Raw genomic sequence first — 26,153 nt, 5'->3', positions numbered from 1 at the left:
TCTGTTGGACCCCCATGAGTTCCAACCACCCTCTCTCCCCGTGCCCCTGAGTACTGTCTAATGCTGACATGACTCCCAGCCAAGCCTGCTGGGAGTGCATGCACACACACACGTGAGCTTGCCAACTGCAGGCAATGAGGGGCTGTCCTCCGTCCTTATGCACAGTCACTCAGGGTGGCCTTGGAGCAGAGCCTGAGCATTGACGAGGCCCTCAGAGGTGGCTGAGGTGGTTGTATAGCTAGATGAAGATACTGTAGCTCAGAGAGTGGAGATGACTCTATCAAGGTCAAGTAACCCTTTGGTGGCAAAGCTTGGTGTCTCTGGAGGCCATGCCAACCAGACGGTGCATGCTAGCAAGTCCCCACCCTATGTCATAGACCATGGGGTTCTTTGTACCCCAGCAGTAAGTGCTATTAGTTTTCTACTCCTTGTGGTTGCAAGGGGTGGAGGATGAGCCCTCCTGCCCACATGGAGCCCGTGGCATCTTGTTCTGACAAGGCTGGGAGATGATGGGTTTGGGAGTCATAGACTCCCAGAATTTTGCAGGCAGGAATATCCTGGTAAAAGTTCTTTCCCTCTCCTCTCATATTCAAGGTAGGAAGTCAGACCCAAAGAGTGAGTTACAGTCAGATGAAATAGTAAAACCAGCTCCTTAAGGTTTTCAGGGCTCCATGGCTAAGGACAGAAAAGTGTACCAAGCCCATGGACTTTTTTTTTTTTTTTTTTTTTTTTTTTGCTTTAAAGTAAAAGAAAAACTAGTTTGCATGAGTTAGAAATTTCACATAAAACTCAAGATCCCCAGTATCTCTTGAAAAACTATATGAAAGGATCATGGAACTTGGGGCCTAATTCCTACACTGCAATAACTGGCAGTTGCTGAGGACGGCTGTCCCCTTTAGATAGGGCATGCATCGTGGGCTCTCCCATAGCCCATCTGCACATGTCTGCTTAAATCATCTGTGAACCTACCCGGCCTCAGTAGGCCTTTGCATTCAGAACTCCTCACACACAGTGTTTTCATGTACACCAGGAATGAAGGCAGGACATGAACCAGGTCCCCTGATTCCCTATGTCTTCTACCATGCCAGGCTTCTACTGAGAGAACATTCAGAAAGAAGTCTATATTGATTCTGTCCCACTTAGGTTCCCTATACTCTAACACTGAAGCAGTTGTTCTTAGATTCTCTCTTTTCCTTATTTTGTCAATTGATAAATTCCCCAAGGTCCTTTTCTGATAGCTGTTGTTTTATAAGCACAAAGAAATCTCTGTTCTTTGATTAGCTGTGGCATCTGATGGCCTTTTGGGCTGCCATCTTGAAGCTATTAGATAGATGCTGACTTTTTGCAATGCTAGGCTTAAGTGCTACTTGAGTTAAGGTACTTGCTTGCTCCTTCCTCCAGGACCAATGGAGAGCCAAAAAAGCAGGGTATTTCCCTGAACCCCACTTGATCCTCATATTATCAACCACTTATGTTACAAACCACAGTTGAAGGAAAGCTTAGTCTGATGTCCAAGTCAACAGTCAGCCCTGGTATCAGCTGCGTCTGGGGTCAGAACTCAGCCTGAGGCCATGGGCAGGCAAGTGCTTCAATTCTTTCTTTGACTTTGCCTTCCTTTCCTCTTCTCTCCCTTCCACTTTGGACTATTCACTGATGTAGGTCTCCTGGCAAGTCTTCTCCTGACCAGTGTCTAGACCCACACAGACTTGGCCCGATAGCAGGAGCCAACCCCAGTAAGGGATCCATGAGGTCTGAGAGCACTTTGCAGTCATCCACACATATTGGACACAACCCATGAGTCTTCAACTATAGTCATAATGGCAGCCCTTTGGCAGGGAAAGACAATCTTCCCCATCACTAATCCCATTCAGGATATGGAGACTAGGTCTCTGAAACTGCCCACCTAGTGGTCTAGGCAGCCAGATTCTTGAGTGCCTACAGAGCCAGAGAAATGATTTTTCTCTGGGCACATTTTCTGGGGGCACTACAGAAAGTCACATGACTTCCAATGAGTGCTTACTTACTCAATTTTCAAAATGTTGCCTCAAAACTGGAAGGATGGATTAGACCATCTTCCTCATCCACCCTCCCCCATGTAAAATAGTCACATCCAGTGTGGTTTTGGTAAATCAGCTGTTGACTGTATGCAGTTACAGAGCTAATGCTCAGTGGCTCATCAATAAACTCTGACCTCACCCTCTGAGCAGTGGTTCAAGTGACAGCTTAATGTTTTTACTTATTTGTAGAGCCAGATGACCTAGAATTATGTAGGCCCTCAGGGACAGCAGATCCGGCCCTCCCCAGCCTCTCTGTGAGGCCCAGCCTGGCACACACCCTTCCCTGGATGAGTGTTGCTGGAAAGAGATTTTTTTTTTTGAACAGCCTTATTGTTGTGCTTTTTGCCTCATCCCCAATACTTCTTCTTGTCCTGATTGTGAGTCAACTTGGATGGTGGGGAGAAGCCAGAAGTCCACTGTGATTTAGAAGGAGGCCACACATGGATTGCACATTGTGAGCTATAGGACACTGGGCTCCCAGTCTCCTATGACCCTAATTGAAGGCTGAGGGGGCCCGTGTCCTGGTCCTCTCTGTCAGATTCCTAGAAGGGCATGGTGTCTGTATCAGAATGGGACTCTGATGGGAAAGAAATAGAGCTCTCAGACCTTGGAGTGAGTCCTCTGGCATGACTTCACACGAAGCCATGGGGAAGGCGGGGGCAGGAGGGAAAACTTGGTGAGCTGGAGCAGTGCATGGAATCATTTGGGACTTGGTAGGATGCCTGCATGGAAAGTATTCGCCTCTTCTGTCAGAGGTGTCCCCATTCCTCTTTTGTAGGCAGGATACTGAAGCTGAGTGACGTGACCATGGTTTCACTGAAATGGCAGAGCTGGGACTTGGACCCACAGCCTGTGTGTCGAAACTGCTCTCTCTAGTGCTCTGTACTTTAGGTCTCAGTTTAACAGCATCCCTTGGGGAAGATGACATCGCTTTGCCTGGAAGTAATGGTTCCCCCATCGGCAAGGCGCTTTGTACTTTCTCGAACCTGTCACATGTGTTGCCTTGCTGGGTTTCCCAGCAGCTCTGTTCAATGACGTGGCCAAAGGTTGTGATGCCCATTTCCTATGTGATAAAACCAAGTTTCAGAAGGGTTACTGGCCAGGTCCAACTTTGCACAGCTGAACAGGGAAGGGAGATAGCATGTGTCATATATACTCAGTAAATGCCAGGGTCATCATCCTGTTATCTTCTTGGAGACATGCCTGCATTAACAACCTGTGAGTCAAACATACTATTTTCCTCTTCCACAGATGAGGAAAACTGAGGCAGTCTTTTCCCAAAGTCAGGGTCAAAGAGCCAAGGGAAAGAGGCTGCACCAAACCTTCTGTCATAGTCACACATGGCGGTCCTGAGATGTGAGCTTGGGATGCCTGCAAGGCGGCTTCTCTTGAGGCCTCTTTACTGGGCTTGTGGATGGCCGCCTTCACTCTGTCCTTGCGTGGTCTTCCCTCTGAGCAGGGCTGTGTCTTAATCTCCTCTTCCTATAAGAAACACCAGTCACTTTGGATTACGGCCCACTCATAAGACCTCATTGTGTCTTCACTTCCTCCTTGAAGACCCTGACTCCAAATACAGTCACATTCTGAGGTCCCGGGAATGAGGACTCCACCATACGAATTCTGGACATAATTCAGCTCGCACACACCCTTGTGGCCTACATCTCTTCACACAGTTAACCCTATCTCTTACAGACTTGCATGAGCAGGGAAGGAACTCTCCCCTTGAGGTCCCATTCAGAACTGAGAGTGCCTGTTCCCAGACTGGGCCTACTGTTTTGAGATTATCTGGAGCCCTGGAGGTGGGGAGTGGAAATCTGGAAGATCAGTTGTCAGCCCGGGCTGATTGTGTCAAGGATTTGGGAGGTCACCTCCACCCCAGCCTCCCTCGCAGAGCTTTCCCTGAGGAAACCTGTGTCCTGACATCCTGCACTGCTGAATGCTCTGGAGCCCTGTGGCACTGGCTCCTTGGATGGGGCAGGAACTCGACAGTGCCCCTGGGGGGCAGGGACAAGGGAGGCTGAGGCTCAGTGGCTGTGAGTCAAAAACGAGAGAACAGGAAGAGGGACTCTAGGCACCACTGGGGACACTGGCTTGGAGGACAGCAGCCTTCTCACACATACAAGGGAGGACTTCACACACTGCATGTGTCCTCTGAGTGCTAGGCACTATCTACACCCCTGACATACTCACCTTGTTCTTCCTTAGATACAGTACAGCCTTGAGAGGCAGGGATTCCCATCCCCATTGTACAGACGTGGAAATGGAAGCTCAGAGAAGGAACGTGACTTCTCCAAGGCCAGACAGTATTCCAAGGGCTCCAAAGGAAAGTGTCAGTGCTCCAGTAACTTCATAAGAAGCATCCAGGGCACTAGTTAAAAAACATAGAGAGATTTGGACACTTTGTTGCAGATTCTAATTCAGTGAGTCTAGAGTAGGGTCCAGGAACCTGTGATTCCAACAAGGGCACCAGGTGATTCTCCCTCTTGCAGGTTTGGGATTCAGTGGGTTGAAGAACACTACCCCGTCCCTCCCTTCCCCAAGCAGGAGTGAGGGCCACCTCCTGGAAAACCTCTGCCCAGCCTGCACTGCCGCCTTCTGTTCAAAGTCAGGTTCCTTTCCCAGCCTGTAACTGCTGATTGCCCCCCTGTTGCCTGAGTGAGTCTCTGTCATTCACCGCTGTCTCGTCATCCTGCCTTCCCAAGACTCTGAGTGACATAGTGGCTGCCCGGGAGGGTGGGGACAGATACCTCTGCCCTCTGCCTCCCCACAAGGGGCCTCCCCTCTCAGCTGGGGCAGGGCGGCTGCTGTTGATCCGTCTGGCATTTCTGACTTCCCCTCCAGGACAGGGCAGGTGAGTGATCGTGTTGAGGGCCGTTTTGTTATGTGTTCTTTTGCACAAGGTCAGCTTCTAGCAATGATTTTTTTTCTCATCGCCTGGGACAGCTCTCGTCTATAGACCTATATACCACGAGAAGCACGATACATCCAGAAGATAAACAAACAAATGAACGAAAGGCGCTCGCTCTCCTGAGCCCTGCTCAGTTTGCAAGGTAGCTGACGCCACCTCGCAGACCCCCTTGCAGCCCTCAGAGGTATGCTGCACATTAATTAGAAATCCAGAGCCCTGGAACAACGGAAATGACTTTGTGTTTCAATTTAATTTGTTCTCATTTTTTGACAGGGTCAAAGTTCACCTTCCCAGTCTGAATCTGAAAGCAAATTATAGCTGTGTCATTTTGATATTGATGCGTCCAGGCTAAAGATCTTTGGCAAGCATTTTCTTCTGGGAATCGGTGTGGCTAATATTGTTTTCTTTCAATCCATTTAGCAAACCTGACTGCAGCCTTACGGGGTGCCAGGAACAGTGCGAGGCACTGGGAGTGAACAGAAAGGGGGAGGTGACAGCGGCACAGGAGAGGCGGGACACACGGAGGCTGGCAGTGGTGCAGGGGCTTTGAGTCAGAGAGGCACGGGGCCTCTGGCCAGAGACATCAGGGGCCAGTGATGGAGAGATTAATGAGCCAGGCTTTGGAAGGCAGTAGCAGCCACAGCAGCTGCCTTCCCTAGTGCCCAAATTCTGCCAGCGCTGCACGGCCACCCACTTTGCCCTCACACCCACCACTAGAGTACACGGAGGAGGCGCTCAGTGTTTCATCACCCCCAAGCCCAGGGATCAAATCCTAGCTGGCCAACTGTGTGACCTGGAGCACATGACTTAACCTCTCTGGTTCTTGGTCTCTTGTGCTGTGAAAGGGGGGTGACAGGAGTTAAGGCAGCGTGGCTGTGAGCATTAAGGGAACCCGCCCACACTGGTGAGGGCAGGGGTACGGTGCGAGGGTGGGAAGCCAGGCAAGGTCAGACCCCCACACCCCGTGATCCCGCTTGCCTTGAGCCAGCCTGCAAAGCCTGCCCTCTCCCTGACACCCAGAAAGGGCACAAAAAATGTTAATTATGATGATCGCCACACAGCAAGTGGTGTCACAACCGGGATTTGAACTCAGGCCTGACACAAAGACCCTTGAGCTTAACCTCAACCTACTTCCCATACAACTAAAAGTCATTAACAGGGCTGCATCTAAGCAGAGCCCTTCCGATTCTCTCCTGTTCTTTCCACTCTCTACAAAAATGTTCCCCTGGAATCTGAAGTCCTCCTCTGAGGTCTGACTTGCCCCTGCAGCATGTGCCAAGAGCTTTTCTGGCTCCGGTCGTGTGTGCTTCCCTCAGTCCACACAGCAGTCGCCCAGAATTCTGTGTCCGCTTTCACATGGTCTCCCCCACTGCCCTGTGAGGTCCTGAGAGAAGGGATTTGAAAGCACAATTTGAACAAAAGTTGGGAATTTATCCCATGTTTGAATATTTCTCAAATACAAAATTTCCCTTTACCAGTAGCAGGTAGGACACGTAAATATGTTAATAAACCGTGGTGCCAGCAGCTTTAAAATATTAACGGTTTCTAGAATTGAAAATGCAAATAGCTGTCTGCAACTCCTCCACCTGGCATTAAGGAGAAGGGTTTGGAAAGGACACTGTGGGGACTCGGGATTGGAGAATATGGCCTTTCTTGAAGATGGGAACACAGACATTTGCCACCTTGTTATTGACACATTGGCACCATTGGAAAGCAAGCCCGGCTTTTCCCGGGGAAGTCAGGTTTATCACATGGGTGCTAATGAGGACATGGCCTTAAAGAGCAAAGGGTGGCTGGTCCTGTTCACCTCAGCATCTGCATACAGAACACCTACTATGTGCCAGCTGCCAGCGAGGACAAGGTGCAGACTCTGGTATGCGGGACCTTCACTTGTCTATCCGAGCCAGCAAGGGGGTGGGGTGGGGGAAGAGAGAAAGATCCCAGCCCAGCCCTGAGTCAGCGCACAGCCAGGCTGAACTTGACCAAAACAAGGGAGCTGGGTTGGTGGAAGCTCTGGGCACACGACACTGGCTGTGCAGCTGGGCATCTGCTGTCTGGGAGCACCTCTCGGATCCAGCACCAGCACCCACCTTTCTCGAACTCTCCACACTGCTGGAGTGTACTCTACTCAGCTCCCAGGCCTCCCGAGCAAACTCGCTTTCCATTTTTGTAATGTTAGCTGGGTACTAGATGGTAAGTTTCTGGGAAGCAGCCCCGTGACTGCAATGTCTCGTCGTCCTGAGGGCTCAGTGATCGCACATGGTCGGCATAAGATGTGAGAGTGGAAAGGAACGGCACTTTTCTGATGGGTGTTGTTTTCCCCTCAGACTGCTGAGTGAAGAGATGGGGGCTGTGGAGCCAGTTTGGTCCTTAGTGAGAGTCCTGGCCCTCCTCACAGGTTGGGACAAGGGACAAATAGCATGGACAAGGGAGAGCCGGGGGGAAGCTGGGTAACAGCAACGAGGCAGCTGAGTAAGTACAGTGGAGAGGTGAGAGGGAAGGGTCTCAGGGGTGGGTAAGGGTGGGCTCCATGGCTGCGGCCACCCAGTGTGGTCACCCCTACCACGGGGTCACTCCCAGTGAGCAGGCCCCTCGTCTCAGGGCTGTCGAGCTGCCCTCTCCCCATACAGAGACAGGCAAGGCCTGTCGCAGCCCTGTCAGAGCTCCTCAAAGGCATCAGCTCACTGCCAATTGCCCCCTGCTTCCCTCAGATGTGTTCGTAGGGTCAGGCAGTCGAAAACTGTGTCTTGGGAGGTCCTCAGTCTCCTCATGGTGACCTTGCCAGTTCCCAGCCTGTATTACTCTGTGCTTACAGACTAGTTTTAGAGAACTCCCACTTTGCTCCAGAAAGTGAGATTTCTCTCCCTGTCACCCCAGTGTCCCAAATAAGCTCTCCTGAAACTCGACTGTACCTTTAATGTGGGGACTCTGGGTCTGGATTTGGGTCATTCTCAACTCTTTTATGCTTCCTTCTGGGCTCTTTGTGTGTTCTGGGTGTGTGAGGTTATGTGAACAGGGAACTCTGGATAAGTGAGGCACTGAGCCATGGGGGAAAGAGCATGGGGTTCTGGAATCAGAGCGAGCTGGATTGGATCCTGGCACAGCTGCTCACCACCTGTGGGTCTATGGGATGGAGATCAGAACACCTGCTCTCCAGGAGGTTCCAGGAAGGAATGAGATTAGATACACAGTGTGCCCCCTGGGGCCTGCATAGACCAGATGCTCAGCTACCATGATTTCCCTTTTTCTCTTCTAGTGTCCAGGAACCTGCTTCAGTATCCTGGCATGCATGTACCTGGGGCCCTCTATGTCCCCCAACTGCAAATGTATTAATCTTCCTCCTTTGTCCTTGGAAAAAGGCCTTTCCTCCTTCTCAGGCATGTGGACTCCGTTTCTGCTATAAATCCAGTCTGTTTGCTCTTAGCTTTGGAAGTTCCAGAGGAGCCACACACACCTCTATTATCTTAGTAATCTTGTCCTGTTCCCAGGAAGGGACGGTGTCTGTGAGAAATTATCTGCTTGATCTATGCATAGTTCCTTGTCCACTCACTCCCATACCTTCTCCTTGTTGTTATGACTAATGTAGTTTGATCAGGGCCATCCTAAGCCACCTCCTGAGTCCTCCAGATTTCCTGGATTACAGTATTTTAGGACTTGAGGGGCTGCGAGGCCATCTGAGAGACTGATGATGTAGTAAGACAGAGATCCAGACCTGGCCCACGCTGGATCTCACGCTGGACCAGTGCTTCTTGCTTGCGACTGCACATTAGAAGAATAATTTGCTCTGAGCTCTGTCCCCAGAACCTTGGCTGGAGCAGGAGAGTTGGGCAGCAGTACTTCTAAAAAGCTCCCCAGGTGGTTTTAATATGCAGTCAGGGAAGAGAACCAGAGTATAAAATGTGTTTCTTGCCTATGTATCTGGAGAGAAGTATCAAATAATTATCCATAGGTGCCTGTCACAGAGGAGGATCCCAAGATGAACATCTCCCTCTGCAGACCTGGGCACCTGAATGGGTATCATTAATCAGTACTTACTTTATTCAGCAAGCGCACATCGATATAAGATTCACTGGGTGCCAGATACTGCACTAAGTGCTTTACAAATGACCAACTTTTTACTCTTCAGGGTGCGACTATGAGATAGTCCACTATGACCCCCATTTTACAGACAAGAAGGCTGAGGGAGGCACAGAGTGAAGTAGCTTGCCCAAGGTCACATACCCAGATGGCAGTGGGGTCACTGCTCTGGTGCCTGAGCCCCTGCTTGCAACCGTTATGTGAGACCGCTTCTCAGCTCTCAGCCCACACGTGCCTGACCCTTCAGGCCCCGGCGCCTTCCTAGATGCAACCGTCTGGCCCACGATGGGCCTGTGGCTTCTGAAACCAGCAATACCAGGGGCTACCTTTGTGGGTCCCTATAATTTACATCCCTCTCCTCAGCCTCTGAGTGAACCGCGGTTCAGCAGCTTACCTCCGTCACACAGCTTAAAACCCAGGTTGGCCTGGCTCCAGTCCATGTGCCCCAGGGATAATCCGAGGCAGAATTTCTATCAAGGGTCCAGGTTTATCCTAGAAGCCTTAGCCAAGGATAACACCACTCTGTAAACACACCCTCTGGAAATATGTTCTTGTAAATTAAGTTTTTATAATTTATTTTACTCAAGCTAGACTCCATTCAATCTAAGCCATGAAGCCATTAAGACAGTGGGGATAGGGCACCTGGGTGGCCCAGTCGGTTAAGCGTCCGTCCGACTCTTGGATCTGGCTCAGGTCATGATCTCATGGCAAGTGAGTTCAAGACCCGCATGATTGGGATTCTGTCTCCCTCTCTCTCTGCCCATACCCTGCTCATTCTCTCTTTCTCTCTCTCTCTCTCTCTCTCTCTCTCTCTCTCTCTCTCTCTCCCCGTCTCTCTCTCTCTCTCTCAGAAATAAACATTAAAAAAAGATAGTAGGGATAGATCATCTCCTAACTCAGGTAACCAGAGGTTTATTTCTTCAGCAGATGACAGAAATACCAATTGTGGATATAGATGCAAATAGCTCTGTGAGTGTGCCCCACACAGCAGAAGTCCTCCTTCCCCAATATGTACCGGGGCCACCAAGAGGCCTTCCTGCTCCAGTAGGCTGCCTGGCTAATGGGATATTGACAACCTGCCTGGTTGGACACTAAAGTTTCTTTTACTGAGAACTTGCCCAATCCAATTTTCAAGTGGCATGCCTAGGACTTTAGCAGTTAGAGCTTTAGCTAAGCTTTGTCAGCGGCTGTTCCATTCTGTTGAGAGTGTGCCTGGAACCAGTAGTGATGCTGCAATCCAGAATCCAGTGCATAGGGTAGAGAGGTTATCCAAGAGCTGATCACGTGTTCCAGGTCCAACACGTGAAAATCCAAGTCACTTTCTCTCTTGGTGACTTGCCTGTAAACTGGGGGAGGTTAATTAGACCATACTCAGTTCTAAGCATCTGTGTTCTGCAGCCTGCTGTGTGAATTCAGGCAGCATCCTTAACTTCTCTGATCCTTATAGTGGTGGAAACATCCTCAGTGGATCAAAAAGGAATTACCACAAGGAGAGTTGGTGTTAAGTGTAGCTGATTTTTTGTTAAGCCACTGACAATGGTGTATGTTTTTAAATCCATTCTCAAGGACCGGTACACGCCAGGTGGCTCCTTTGCAGAGTTCATACCGTTTTGACACAGTCCTTTTGTTTCAGCCATGTTGAAGTAGTTCCTCTGACACCAGCCATTTTGATATGGGACATTTTGACACAGCCAAGGACACAAACCATTACACCTTCAGCCTTTTTAAAAAACGTTACCAGATAATGTGCCAAGGAGACATTTCAGGCTACCTCCCCTCGGCCCCCAAACTTCCCCCTCCCTGGTAAGACTTCTGAGGGGGCTTAGGGGAGGTAGGGAGGTGAGAGATTAGGCTTGGGTGGGCTCCAGGTCCAGGCTGGCGATGAGGGGAGCAGGGGCAGTAGGGAGCCGGTAGGAGGGAAGGAGAGTGCAGGTCAGACATGCGTGGGGCAGGGTGTTGGGGAGTGACTTCACACAATACCTGCTAATTTTCAAAAGCATTTTACATTTTGATGCGACCATTTTGCAACTTTTTGCATCAAAACAACCATGTCAAAATGCCCTTCTCTGTCTCCAGCAAAGGAAATGAGTGCCAGGAAGAGATGAACAGGACAGGGCTTCTGCCCCCAAAAAGCTCCAAGTGTCCAGAGAGGAAAGGCAGGCCCTGAGAGTGAAACAAATTACTATCATAGAGATGGGCAATTGCTGTCACGGTGGAAGGGGTGAGGAGGAAAAAGAGCAGAGGGCGCCTGACTGCCTGGGGATGCAGAAGGCTCCACAGGGCAAGGGGGTGGCGGGCAGCCCAAGAAGTATCTGTTGAATGACTAAGAATAACACACGTGTAGTTGAGGGCTTATCCTGTGACAAGCACTATTACTACTGGTGCTTTATTTGAACTCATTTAGTCCTCAGGACTACTCAAAATCATTCTCCTTTTATGGATGAGGAGACCAAGGCATCCAGACATGTATGGACCTTCCCAAGACCACACAGCTGGTGAGTGGCACAGCCGTAAGTGCCCCTCACCCCCTTGCACCCGGTGGCCCCTCTGTGAGGGCCTGGAGGAGCTCCAGGGAGGCAGAATGAACACAGGTTTTAACATTCATCCTACAGGGATCCGTTCTGTTCTCACCCATTACCAGCTGTATGACCTTGGGTAATTTGCTGACCTCAACCTCATCTTCAGTCTTATTCCTGGGGTCCTCCCCTTCCCCAACACACATCACTCAATGCCAGTTAGCTGTACTTACTGACTCGACCAATAGGCCGTCAGCACGTGTGTCTGCCAGGTGCCACTTTAGGCCTGGGTCCATAGCACTTAAGACAAAGTTCCTGCTGCCTCGGAGCGACTGTCCTTGTTGGAAGAGACTTAAGCAATAAGAAGCCAGCCCCGTAGAACCCAGGGGAGCACCCCCCCCCCCCCGCCCACCTAGACCAGGCAGAGAAACTGGAAAGAACCCCAGTGTGGAAGCAAGCATGATGAGCAGTGAGGGAGGGGTAAGAGGTGGGGGATGGGAGTGAGTAGCTGGGTTTGCTTCTAGCATACAGGGAGCCACTGCAGGACCCGAAGCAGGAGAGTGGGTTCGTGTGCCTGAGAAGGGATTACAGGGCCCACGAGGGGCAGGGGGCCACTGTTCAGACCATACAGATGGGGGACTGAGTTTGAGTGGTGACAACTCTCCCCCCTAGTGAGAGACAGAGTGCTTCCTAAACTGTAAAGTCATGGGCATGTGGGAGTTTATCTATTATAATCACTCTTCTTTTTCCTCATTACCCACCCTTCCTTGCCTTCCTTGGCTGTTGCCATTTCATAGTCTGTGTAACCACGTCATGGGTGAGGCGTGGGTTCGTTCGTTTTCTCAGAGCCCGGAACAATCCAGCTTCCCTGGCTCCTCTGAAGATGTTGTGTTGAGAGAGAAAAAAAAATTACACTCTTTAATAGAAATACTTTTCCTTCATTAAATGAAATCTCCAAAGCCCAGTAGCATTTTCAGTGCTTATATAAAGATGCCAGTGGGGATTTGAGATTGAAAGTGGTATTTTTATACGAGTCAATGAAGATCTCAATAGGAAGGAAAGAACACTCTTCAAATCTGAATTCCTCCAGCGCTGGGCAAGACGGATCTTCAGCCCTGGGTGTGGATCACATTACTCTCAGCCCTACCAGGAAACTCTTTTCCTGGAGCACTTCAAGCACTCATAAATATTGGTTCTCTGTTTGGGGAAATTGTATTAATAGTGTCTTTCCAAGCCTGCAAACCATTCAACTTGAATTTCTGTTTGTACCTCAGTTCTGATAACTTTGTACAAAAAACTCAGGAATTTGTAGGAGTTTGACTCAAGGCAGATCTATGCATGGGCCTGCATGCCTGCACACACAAAACGTCTTTTATCTGGTATAACTCAGGAATGAACTATTCCCTTTGGAGGTGTCAGAAGAAAGACTGGTCTCAGGAGATAGAAAGACCAGATTCAAATTCCACCTGTGACTCTTGCTTGTTGGCAAGGGTGGCCCTGGGCAATGCACGTAACCTCAGATTTTTTATCTGTGATAAGAGGAAAACAAAACCATTTTCCCAAGTCTGGTGAGACCTGGATCATAATGTATGAAAAGTGCTTGGCACACAGAAACTGCTCAAAACCTGTTCCTTTGTAACCACCTCTCACCTATTGTTTAAAAACCTGCTAGAATCATCAATTTCATAGCAATTATTCTGGCTATCTATTGCTAATACCCTCCTCTCCTACACACACACACGTTTCATGCTTACAATGAAATGACAATGGTCTTGCATTTTTCAGAGAATCTGCGATCCAGGGCTCCTTTCTACTGCATGCTATCTGGGCCTTCAGCTGAGCTGCCTCCAACAGCTTTTTTTTTCCCTTTGTGTTCCATATCTGGGAATATCCAACACCTAATTTTTTATCTTATATTCCGTATCTGGGAATATCCAGCAGCTAATTTGCAGATGGAAAAACAGACATGAGAGTGGGTATTTGAAGAGGTCTGTTTGGAGCTATGTAGCAAGCTAAGGAAATCTCTTTTCTGAACACCATCACTGTGTCAGGTCCTGTGGGGGGAGAAAAAACTGAAAGGCACTAGCTTTTGAGTTGGTGAGACCACTAGGCGGCAATAGAACCACTGGAGACCCTGAGTTTATGTTCTTCAACAGCTGGTTGCTTTGGCCCCTCAGGACACAAGGCTTTGGAGTCTGGTGAGTCTGGACCTTCCCTGGCTTTCCTTAGGCTTCTTCATCGAGGAGATTTTTTCCCCCTCGAAGACTATGCCCAGCAGCCAGCAGGTGCTCAACAAATGGCATCAAAGGAAGCATTAGCTCTCTGCTCCACCTCCTAGCATCCTGGTGCCTGCCTCATCAGCCCCATCAGCCCCATCAGCCCCATCAGCCCGCTGCAGCCAGCCTGGAAAGTAGCAGGCTGGCTGAACTCTCGCCTTAGCTGTGGAAAAATCCATTACCGACAAGTCATTTGTCAAAGCCAACTGTTTAGCTGCTCTAATTTACATATTTATCAAGTTTGATTAGAATGTATTGTCTTCGACTTTCATCCCAGCTTTCACCTCTTCTCGCCCTCTTTTCCTGGGGAAACTGTTTTTGTTGTCCTTGTTGCAAAAGGGCACAGCGTAATTCAATTTGCATTTGCTAATAAGCTGCAACCTGAATCTGGGGAGGAATTTCTGGAGGCTGGGAGAGATGAAAGGCAGAGCACCTGTTGGGGAAAGCCTGAGCACTCAGTTCTAGCCTCATAAGCTCATTCAACCAAAGGGCAACAAGTACTCTACAACTATTCCACCAGCATTTATTGAGCACCTTCTGTGTGAGAGGCCGTTGGAATACAAATTGTGAAAAAGACAAAGTTTGGCTCCAGTGTTGCTTACAGTCTAGTGACCTCAGTTTCTGCATCTGTAAGATCAAGTAGCTGGACCAAGTGACCTCTAAGCATTTGTAAGTTACCATTTTTTAAGTATGTACTATGCATCAGGTCATGTGCATAAACCCAATGCATTATCTCAGTTAATTCTCACAAGATCCCTTGTCAATATCATTATCCTCATTTTGCAGATGAGGAAATGAATGATCTCAGAGCTCAGTGCCATTTGCAGCAGGGCTTGGGTTTAACCCACCTGCTTGACTCTAGGATTCAAGTTTATAACTGCAAAGCCAGGCTTGAGCTTTTCTTCTCCATTAGTCTTTGAACTCCCAGATGGCAGGGACAGCATCTGGTTCCTCTCCATGTCCTCAGGGTCCAGCCCCAAGTTTGGCATTTGATCAGTGTTAGAACTTGTGTATGGAATTGCACTAAACAGCCCTTCGTCCTCAGCCTTCCTGGTTTTTTTTTTGGCCTAAGGTCTGCCCTGTTCTCTTCAGCTGCTTCAGCTAAAGGCTGATGTAGTAGACAGTGTGGGTACCACCCTGCCCACTCCCCTTCAGGACCAATTCCCTCCCTTTCCAGGAGTGGTGGGGGCTGACAGCTCACAGCTGATTTCCTCCCTGGAACTTGCACTCAGCCAAAGGACACTGCCTTGCCTGAGGTCCCAGCCCTGCCCTGGAGACAACTTGCATCCAGTATCCAGTCAGTGCGAGACAGAGACTGCCCCATTGCCTCCTGGAACAACCGCGCAGGGCCCTCCTGGCCCAGAGCTCCCCATGGGATTGATTGAAGTCACCTTAGAGATCGCCTCAATCCTGCATAACTCCCACCTCTCACAAGTGTTCCTGAGAGTAATTCCCAGTAAAGCTCCTAGAGGCAGTCTCAGAGCCTCCCTTCTGTTTCCCAGGAGACCCCACCTCAGCAGGAATTCAGAGTGGGCAGCTCTGGGTCTGTTTTCTGGAGGTGCTTGGAGGGTGCTAGGAACAAGACAGATGGTGGCAGGGAGAGCCCTCCTGCCATCAGCCTGTTCCTGAAGGTCCATTGCATACCTCTGCCTGATATACCACATCTGAGATGTGACTTTTGATCCTGCTATGCAAGGCAGCCAATGATTTATGGCCAGATGAGGGGATCCAGATGAACTCTGTGAAGTCAGAGACAGGAGGGTGAGGGCACTACAGTCTGGAGATATCTGGGAAGACTTTTGGGAGGAGTTGGGGAAAAGAAAATCTAAGAGATTAAAAGTTTGCTTGGGAAGATAGTGACAAGGCCAGTCTGAATAGGTAGAGTATTCTTATAGAAGCTTATAAAATATTCACACCAGGGGCTATTTTGCCTCCAAGGAGACGTTGGACGTTTGGGGATGTCTGAAACTATTTTTGATTGTCACAACAGGGGAGTGGAGTGCTCCTGGCATCTAGTGGGCAGGGGCTAGGGATACATCATACAGTGCACAGCACAGGGCCCCATGCAAACAGTTACCCTGCTGAAAATATCCATAGTACTGAGAAACCCTATTCCTGTGGCTTTTCTCTCAATAAATGGGACCTGCAATTATAGGCAATGCCATAGGGCAGGGACTTAAAGTCTCTTGCTTAGGTTTTTCTTGTGAGCTGGGGATTACTACTCTCATTTCACAGGGAACTGAGTGAGGCTCAGAATGTGTAAGTAATTTACCCGAGGACTCACGGGCCATAATCTGTGGGGCCTGGATGTGAGCCTTGGTCCATCTGCTTGGGAAGCCAGCTGGCTGGGACCCCCTTAGAGGACAGAAAAAATACAGGGACCAGTGTCTTTCTCAGTCTCCCTCCTCCAGACCTCCCCTTCTGCTGGCTTCACCCTCAGTCAGCATGGCTGGATGTCTTTGCCCTTCATCAAGCCTCAGCTCTACCCAGATGAATTCACTGGTTCTCCAGTGCCTCTGAAAAAGCTCTATCGATGCCTCCTAAATGCCATTTTTCTCATAAATTTATGTACAAGAAATTCTGCACCTTGAGCATGTTCTCACTATCATTCCCAGCTCCTGTTCCCTCTTTATTGTCAGTATCAACAGCAGAATGATATCCTCACATTACCCTCAATATGCCATATTTTATAGGGGAAAATCAAAATTATTGCTCTGAGGAAATCAGATATAGCACAACATTAACACCAGGGTTGGCCTAGAAGAAGTCCTGGATGCATGATAGTTCCCTCTCTCCCTCCTCAGAGGAGGAACATCCGAGCAGAGTCTGGAAGGCTGAGTAGGAGTAAGCCAGACAGATGAGATGGGGGCTGGCTTTTTTCCCCCAGAGAGAAAAGCGTGTACCCAAGTGTGGAGGTGTGAGAGAACATTCGTGCTTGTGGAGCTGCCAGGAGTTGGCTGAGCCTGGGGCCTGGGGAAGGGATGGACAGGTGAGCACCAACAGCTACCAGAGGGGAGCCACACAGATGAGGCTGTACTCGCCCGGAGGACAGCCAGGAGTTGCTCATGAGTTTGCAAGCTGGGGAATGGTGTGCTCCCATGTGCACTTCAGGAAGACTGCTTGGGTGGCTGGGTGGAGGACGGACCAGCAAGGATGGTGCCAGCACAGGGAGACCAGTGACCAGGCCATCCTAACCCTGAGCAGGCCCTCAGGCAGATGCCAGCTAACCGTGCTGTTACTGGTGTCAGGATTTCTTTTTCTCCAGCTTTAGTGGTAGTGTGGACCTGTTTGGGCCCTGGAGTGTTAGAGGAAACACAGCAGCCAGTTTGGTTTGGAAACCAGTAGGAAGGTATTTTCTTGACTTTATGATGGCCTTCAGGGATCATGAAGCCAGGAAAATAACAAACGTGTAGATCTGAGGAATAAAAAATCCTTCTCCTGTTATAACATTATACATCCCCCTCCCAGCTCTCCACCCCTTCCTCCTCCACAGAACACCTCACTCCTTATGACAAGTTATTGTCAAAATTACTGTCAGGGAAGATAGAAAGAGAGAGACCAAATTGACCATGTGAACTTTTGTCCTCAGAGGGCCCAGCTAGAGCTCTCTGGGGCCTCTTGGCATCTTCTAGCACCTCCACCAACCACAGATCCACTGATAACTGATTGGATCGGTTAGGGGTCTCCATGTTGACACCAAGGTTATGGCCCTGGTCTCACTCAGGCTGGGCATCAATAGGTAAGATACAAAGTTTCTTAGGCCATCTCTAGGGGGATTAATTAGTTATCTATGGCTGCCTGACAACTTACTCTAGAATTCAGGATCTTACCACAACAACTTATAATCTCCCAGTTTCTGTGGGCCAGGAGTATAAGAGCAGCTCTACTGGGCAGCCCGGGCTCAGGGTCTCTCAGGAGGTTGGGGGAAGTTGGTGGCCAGGGCTGGTTGTCACCTGGGACTAGAGGATCCTCTTCAAGCTTGCTCGCTCATGTGGTTTTGGCTGGCCTCTGTTCCTGGGTACTTCAGTCCCTCACCAGACGGGCCTCTCCACGGGCTACCTGAGTGTCAGGTCATGGCAGCTGGATTCCTCAGTGTGAGTGATGACAGAGAGAGAGAGAGAGCACTCAAGATGAATGCCACAGTCTTTTTATAGCCTAATGTCAAAGGTGACATGCCATCCCCCTCCATGGTATTCTATCTGCTAGAGCAAGCCTATCTGCCTGTCTGTCCAGCCCACACTGAATGGAAGAGGGCTTATCTCTACTTCTTGAAGGGAGGAGACTGACAAAGAATTTGTGGATGTATTTTTTTTTTTTTGAGATGGGGGAAGGGCAGAGAGAAAAAGAGAAAGAGAATCCCAAGCAGGCTGCATGCTCAGCATGGAGCCTGACATGGGGCTCAATCCCACAACCCTGGGACCATGACCTGAGCCAAAATCAAGAGTCAGACACTCAACTGACTGAGCCGCCCAGGCATCCCTGTGACTGCATTTAAAAATCATCCCCAAGGAATCTATTTAATCTCCAAGAGATGTTAAGAGAGTAAATTTGAGATTCATAAAGACCTTGGTTTCATCCAGGCCCTACATGTGCTACTTACACAGGTGTAGACAAGTTGTTTAACCTTCCTAGATCTCGATGTCCTAATCTATAAAATAGGGGTAGGAATATTTTCATTGGGTTGCTATGAAAATTAAATAAGGTCATGCATGTAAAGTGCTTGGCACAGAGTAAGGACTGAATAAATATTACTTGGTTGCTATTGTAACTGATTTCTATTATTGTCCTCCTTCACAAGAAGCAAAATGGCATGGAAGTTAAGGACACAGGTGAAGTCAGACTGCCTGAGTGGGGCCTCACTCTGCCAATCATGGGCCGTGAGCACTAAGACGAGTCACTTAATGTCTCTCGGCCTTGGTTTTCTATAAAATGAAGATAATAATGCCTCGTGCCTGGCCACCTAATAGGTGTTCAATAAAAACTTTATAAGTAAAGAAATAGTGGATGATAGAGGGATATAATGATAAAGGGATGAGTGTGTATGCGTGTGCGTACACAAAGCACATTTGATTTCAAACTCCCTCTGTTAACTGAAGAGGCCGGAATGGCTATCCGGTTCCCCTTGAGTGTGCCCTTGTACCCTTGAGCATGTCACCCTCAATGAACTTTCAGACTTATCACCCCTTACGGGTTGTTCTTGGTCTCATTGTTCAGCTTCTTTTCCACCCTGGCTTTGTTCAAGCATACTTCCTTCATCATCCCAGCTGCCTCCTTCAAGAGTATGTTTAATTGGCTTTGCATGAGTCTGGGGATTCAGTGACAGTGGGGGGTGGGGGGTGTCCCATGTCACACCACCTCAGAACTGCTACATTACCTTAAATTGATTTTGCAAATGAAAGCTAAAAGCTAAGCAAAGGCGACCCATCCATTTTGCCTAAAGATGATTATAATGCTCTTTTACGGCCTCCTAAATGACAAAGCAATTTGTTACCTGCCTGCATCAACATTTGCTTATATTAGCACCCGAGATGCTTGATTTTTATTAGCCCCATGTTATCATTTTATGAAGACGCAGGGGCTCAGTAAAATTAGTGTGCAAATAGAATGCCCATTTTGCATTTCTCTGTGGTCAGCAGAAATGCTGAATGCAATTGAGTTGATACCAGGTCAGGGGAGACATCCATAAAGGTAGCCTTCACTGAGGGCCTTGGTAATGCTATTTATCATTTCTGGACTGCTGGGATAGATGGGGTCAGTGTTAGTGTTTTTTAAAAGGTCTTGGTGGCATTTCATTTTTTGTTTTGTAAGTGAAAAAACAATTGTAAACACTAAGGCAGTAGCTCAAATTCCACCACAGCAAAAAGGGTCGAAACCAAACTCTCTTGTGTACATTGTAGACGGAAGTGCAGCAGATGTGACATCTGATACTGCTGTTGGTCAATCCAGGAGGAGATAGGGTCATGAGAGGAGTCCTAGGCTGGGAACTGAGGCTCGACTCCACCACTGCTAGCCACATGACCTTGGGCACAGATCTTCCTTTTGTGAGCCTTGGTTCCTCACTATGAAATGGGGTTCATACTGTCCACTACATGGAGGTGTCATAAAGATTAAATAAGATAAGCCATGATCTGTATGAGTGTTTTTATTCCGTAATTCAATAGCAAATTCCTGAGTACCTATTCCACACAGAGTCCTGGGAATGACGTTAAAAATAACCATGAAAGTGCAGCTTCTTCCTGGAAGAGCCTATATTTAGTCTAGGAAATACTTAGGTGTCTAACTCCTCTTATAAACCATAAATTTCTCTTCCCGTTTGTTCCTAAAGGTGCCAAACACAGAGCTGAGCACAGAGTGAGTTCTCAAGAATGTTATTTTTTGGGTTGGGATGGGGGGAAAAATGTATTTTGGCTTCACTGTATTTGTTGCTGCCTCTCAGAGGCCTAGGATTAGAGAAGAAATGACCTCCATACTGGTCACCCCAATGCACCAGGCAAGTCCCAAGCCTGGGACTTTATTAAGAACCAGGCTTAATAAAGTTAATACATGTTTTTTATTTTAGTCTCTGACGTTGGTGCAACTATTGGGATCATAAACCACATTCAAAATAACCTGTCCCTAGCATTTCAAAAACAAAAAAAAAGCCTGTTAATTATTTCTACCTCCCCTCTCCCTCCAGGTCATCCTCTAATATGCATATAGGATTCTTTAATCCAACTTCTCACAATGTTTATTTCTGAATTTCCTTCAGATCATGGTTCCGTTCTGGGTCAATCTGGCCTTCTGGTGCCAGTGACTAAGTAACCCCCTGCCCCTTCCTTCTGGGAATGTCACTCTTGGCTACTGCTTTTGTCTTATAATCTCTTTGCATGATAGCTAAACTTTATTATACAAATGAGATTTCTGTAAAAGCAGCAAGAGCTTGGGCTCTGCTTTGGGGCCATATTTTCCTACTTCTTTGCATGTCTGTTGATTGTTATTGCATGCTGGACATTGTGAACTGTACATTGTTGCATGTCTGGATTTTGTTGTCTTCCCTTAAAGAGAGTTGCACTTTATATGGCAGGCAGTTAAATTTCTTTTGTTCAGTTTGGTCTTTTTGTGATTTAAACATTTTGTTAGAATGAATCTGGAGTAGTTTAGTCCCACCATTAAGACATGGCCCTTCTGGGTTCTCTACTGAATGCCCTGAATGATCAGTGAGGAATACCACTTTGGTGGTGGAACTCAAATGATTCTTATCCCTGAGTGATCCCTGAGAGCTGCACAGGTCACTTCTCCCTGATCACTTTCTCATGATTCCATGGAGACCCTTTCTTGTGATGTCATGGAGACCCTATGCATGCACATCTTGGGACCCAAAAAAACACTCTTAAGGACGCCTTTACAGATTTCTAGGATTCCTTTTCCACAGAGCTCTGTCTTTTCTGGAATGTGCAGAGTTTTCTGGAATGTGCAAGCTACAAACTTGCTTCAGACTCTCTGAAGTTTAATTGCAGTGAGACTTCCATGGTCTGCTCAGGAAACTCTTCTTTGCTCTTTGGTCTGGAATGGGCCTCCTGGCAGAGAGCCAGGGCAATCATAGGGCACACTTCATGTATGTCCCTTTGTTCATATATTAGTCTTGCACTGCCTCTGGTCTGAAAACAGTTGTTTTGTATATTTGCAAATATAATATAAGCAATTTTTCAGTTGCTTAAGTTGAAAGAGAAATCTGGTCCCTATTACTTCATCTAGGCCAAGCAAGGGTTTGGATTCTAATCTCAGCTCGACCCACACCTATTAGCTGTGTAACTTTGAGCAAGTTATATAACCTCTCTGAGCATCAGTTTCTGCCTCTATAAAAGGAATATTAACTGTGCATGTTTCTGTAAAGACTATAAATAGTGTGTGTAATATGCATGACTCAAAAGGTGCTAATTAAATAGCAGCTGCTACTAGTACTATTACTGATATAAATAGCTACTTTCTTTACTCCAGTATTTACTGAATGTTTACTGTATACTAGGCAATATGTAAGCTTATTTAATCACTATCCATGTTTATAGATTAGTAAATTGAAACTCAAAAAGGATACACAACTTGGCTAGGGTCATAATCAGTGGATCTGGGATTTGACTTCACTCATATGACGTCTTCAGATGATTGTAATATTGATATGATCAATTATACCAAAGAAGAGGAGTGTAGCCTTTTAATATTGGGTAGCCAGGGATGTAATTTAATTAGTCAGCAATGACTGGGCCTGCATGATTCTAACCCAATGATTTAAGAAATGACTATAAAGCACCCAGACCATTCCCTACCCCTCTCTCCCATACCAACTCGTAGTCTCAGCTTTCCCTGTGCCCCCTAAGCAACCTCCTTCCATTTTTATGTTACAGACAACCTTCGGGAAGGGGCAGAGCAGAAGGTGGTATTCATCACAGGACGAGTCCACCCAGGGGAAACACCCTCTTCATTTGTGTGCCAAGGTGAGTTGCAAAATCTCACGAGCATCCTGTGCCTATCCCCGACATCCGACTGGGGCACTGTGATGGCTTCTGGGACAGTGTGGTCACATGCAGAGTCATTATCTTGGATGCAAATGTACTTCATTTCTAAAGAGGTTATAGCTGATCTCCATTAGTAGTTCTTTCAATAAATGTTTACTAGCTACATGTATGGGTGGAAGAATGGGTGGATGAATGGTTGGATGGCTGAATAGGTAGGGCTAAATGGAATTCTTTCATATGTGCTATGTTGAGGATAAGCCACACAGAGTCATCTACACTTCTTAGCTTGGCTTTTCTTGTTTACAAAATTAAGAAATCTGGCCCCAGGCCAATGTATATGTTAGTAGGAGTACAGTAAAGCAGGGAGGTAAAGATTAGAAGCTATCTGTTCACTCATTAATTCAGTCATTCACTTAAGAAACAACTTTTGAAATACCTACTATGAGCCAGGAAGCATGCTTTGTATCAGACAATCAGAGGTAAATAAGACACAAGTTTTCGTCTCAGAGATATCTCTTTATAATTGCATTTTTATTTATTATTAAATATTTAATCCATATGAAATGTATATTTAGTCAACAATATATATACATGCATACATATGTATTTCGTTGGTCAGCAATATAAGTATACTCAATAAATAATATATAAATAACAATTTAATGAATGCCCAGGTACTCACCAGCTTTAGAAGCAGAATATTATCTATTCCTTTTAAATCCTTTGTCCTGCTTTCCACCTTCCTCCTCACACAGATAACCATAAGCTTGAATCTTGTCTTTGTCTTTCTTAATAGTTTTATTATGCATGTAAGCATGCCTAAACAATGTAGGGTTTAGTTTTGCATGTTTGGGGGCTTTTTATAAAGTTAAAAAAAGGTATCATTCTGTGTACATTGGTGCTTGTGTTCACCCAATATCCATGTTGGTGAGTGTGGCTGTAGTTCATTTCTTTTTGCCATGCACTCCATGTCTTTCTGCATCTCAACTACCTGTCTGTTCTCATGGACAATTCCATTGATGATAGTGTTTTTTCTTACAAACAATGCTGATACAAATGTCCTTATATGTGTGTTGCTTTGTGCAAATGTGCAAATGATTTTCTTTTTGTCTTTTTTTGAATTTTAGTTAACATACTGTGCAATACTGGTTTCAGGAGTAGAATTCAGTGATTCGTCACTTACATACAACACCCCAACAAGTGCCCTCCTTATACCCATCACCCACTAGCCCATCTCCCACCCACCTCCCTCTATCAACCCTTGGTTTGTTCTCTATAGTTAAGAGTCTCTTATGGTTTGTTTTCCTCTCCCTGTTCTCCCCCCTTCTCATGTGTTCATCTGTTTTGTTTCTTAAATTCCACATATGAGTGAAATCATGTGGTTTTTGTCTTTTTCTGACTGACTTATTTCGCTTAGCATAATACATTCTATCTCCATCCACATGTTGCAAATGGCAAGATTTCATTCCTTTTGATGGCTGAGTAATATTCCATTATATATATATCCCACATCTTCTTTATCCATTCATCAGTCACAAATGCTTTTCTAGGGCATATAACCATGGAAGGCAGTTGACAGGCCACAGGATATGTGCATCTTAAACTTAACGATATCTCCAAATTTTTGAGACCTACACCTCTATACTGCCACCAGCAATGTGTGAGAGTTCGTAATGTCCCACATTCTCACCAATACTTTTGCATTTTTACCTGTGCAGTGGGTATACCACATATAAAATATGTGACACTGTATATGTGCTGAGCACTGTTCTAAGCACCTTACGTATTTTATTTTATTTTAATTATTTATATTTTGCTAATTTAATGTAATTTATTTTAATTATATTAAATTTTCTATGTGATGGGAACTAATATTAACTATATTTTTACATATGAGCAAACCCAGGTCTGGTGAAGGTAAGTCATTTGTCTCATTTTAGTCTCTAAATGACCAAAAGGTCAAAGGGATATTAAAAAAAAAAAAAAAAAAAAACATAGAAATTATACAACTTGAGGGAGACAGTGGACTGCTGTGGACATATATGGTGATTTGCCATCAGACAGTCTTGGGGCCAAAAATTGTCTAGCACACTTCCTAGCAGTGTGATATCAGTTTCCTTAGAGGTAAAATAATTAGGGTTTCAGTACCCATTTGCAAAGGCTGTTGTGAAGCTGGTGTCAGATGGATGTGGACAAACTCCCAGTCCTGTGCCTGGCACTTAGCAGACGCTCAGGACAGATGTTACCCCCTTCCCCATGGCAGTCTGCAAAGATGCCACAGGTAATCTGCTCTGTAAACTCTAAGGCACCATGCAAATTAATATGAGTCTTCTTTTCCCATTCATAATTGAGTCTACGGTGCTGTGATTAGGCACGATTGCCTCCCCTTTTCTTTCAGACCAGGAGCCAGAGTTTCAGGGAGAGGAAGTGATTGCCCAAAGATGAGCCACTCAGAAGAGCCAAGGCCGGTGCCTCGGCTCCCTGCTGCTGTCACTCCAGCTTACTCCTTGGCCTTTCTCACTTCCATCCTCTTTCCTCCCAGTGCTGTCCTTGCAGTAACCTCTCCGAGGTCCCTCCTGGTTTTACCAGACCCTCTACTTGCAGCCATCTGTCACTTACTAAACTTGGCAGCAGACCTGTTCCCCCGGCTGATTGGATACAACTATTTTGTCCTTGTTTTGTAAAAAAGATAGTAGTAGCCTTACCATCAATACTTCCAGCTCTGGGGGCCCAAGCTCCCAGGCCCACCTCCTGTGTGGGCAGTAGACAGAGGGCAGGGTCACAATCACATTTTACAGACAAGGCCTGAGACACAGAGAAGTACATCTCAGGTGCTTTCTCTGTTGAGCCTGCTTTTCCAAAAAGGAATCTGGATGGTGCTGAGTTGATAGACTCAGTGCCATCCCACAGGCTTTCCATCAGTGTTTATTCCTTGGCAGAGCCTTTTAAAACCTTCTCTCTACCTTCTCAAGATAAACTCCAATTCCTTCTCATGACATTTACAACCCTCCACGATCTGGCTCCTGCCAGGTTCTCTGGTCCAAGCCTCATTAGATCCCCCCCACCCCCTGCACACACAATTTAACCCTGAACAGGCAATCTTCTTCCAATCACCAGGCCTTTGAATCTGCTGCTCCTTTGCCCACCCCTTGCAACCTGGCAAACATCTCCCATCTCCCAAGGTTCGTTCAAAATACCCACTCCCCTCTCCCACTCCCTTCAGACCCTGCTTTGCACCTCTGTTGTGGTTACCCACTGGTCATCTTTATTGCCGTGATTTGTTATTTTTTGATTTATATTTATTTCTTCCCTTTAAACTGTGAGCTATTTGAGGCCTAGGGCTGGATCCTGGAGTGTCATTTTCTACATCTGGAAAATGGGGATTATCTCGTTCATCCCATGGGGCTGCTGTGAGGAGCAAATGCTGTGTTGGTTCTGGGATTCCAAATCTGAGCTCAGAAAGAGGAGCCTTAAGGTCACACAGTCAGTAAACAGCAGAGGGGGGGCTTTGAGTCTGGGTCTCCTGAGCCTGTACACGCACTTTTGCCCCACTCAGAGATGGGAAGTGCTAGAAAGCCAAGCTTTATGCCTGGGAGAACATAGTACTCTGGGAACCCCACAATGGTTGATGTGCATTTACAGATGAGAATGGGGAGGCACAGGGAACTAAAGTAGCTTACCCAAGATCACACAGTGAATTTGTGGCACATGTGGCTTGGGACCCATCCCTTTAATCCCAGTCTTCCTCCTTCCCTAGCTCTGTCACTGTCCCTGGAGATACAATTTATCCCTCTGGAGGCAGCTTAAGACAGCCTCATTCCTCCACT

At 47.1% G+C, this 26,153-nt stretch overlaps 1 protein-coding gene across 3 annotated transcripts in view; it reads left to right on the top strand.

Moving 5' to 3' along the window:
• Positions 1-26,153, top strand: part of LOC112863632 (AGBL carboxypeptidase 4) — a 1,479,506-nt gene that overhangs the window by 1,322,015 nt on the left and 131,338 nt on the right. For all 3 annotated transcript variants that reach the window (XM_086716924.1, XM_086716923.1, XM_086716925.1), the window contains exon 7: positions 22,216-22,305. In XM_086716924.1, coding sequence (XP_086573050.1) covers positions 22,216-22,305 — 90 coding nt within the window. The remainder of the gene's footprint in view (positions 1-22,215; positions 22,306-26,153) is intronic.

The sequence above is a fragment of the Puma concolor genome, chromosome C1, assembly GCF_028749965.1.
Source record: "Puma concolor isolate L17-30 chromosome C1, mPumCon1.1.hap2, whole genome shotgun sequence".
Classification (NCBI taxonomy): Eukaryota; Metazoa; Chordata; class Mammalia; order Carnivora; family Felidae; genus Puma; species Puma concolor.
Note: the sequence above shows the minus strand (reverse complement) of the source record. Positions and strands in the feature narration are given on the sequence as shown.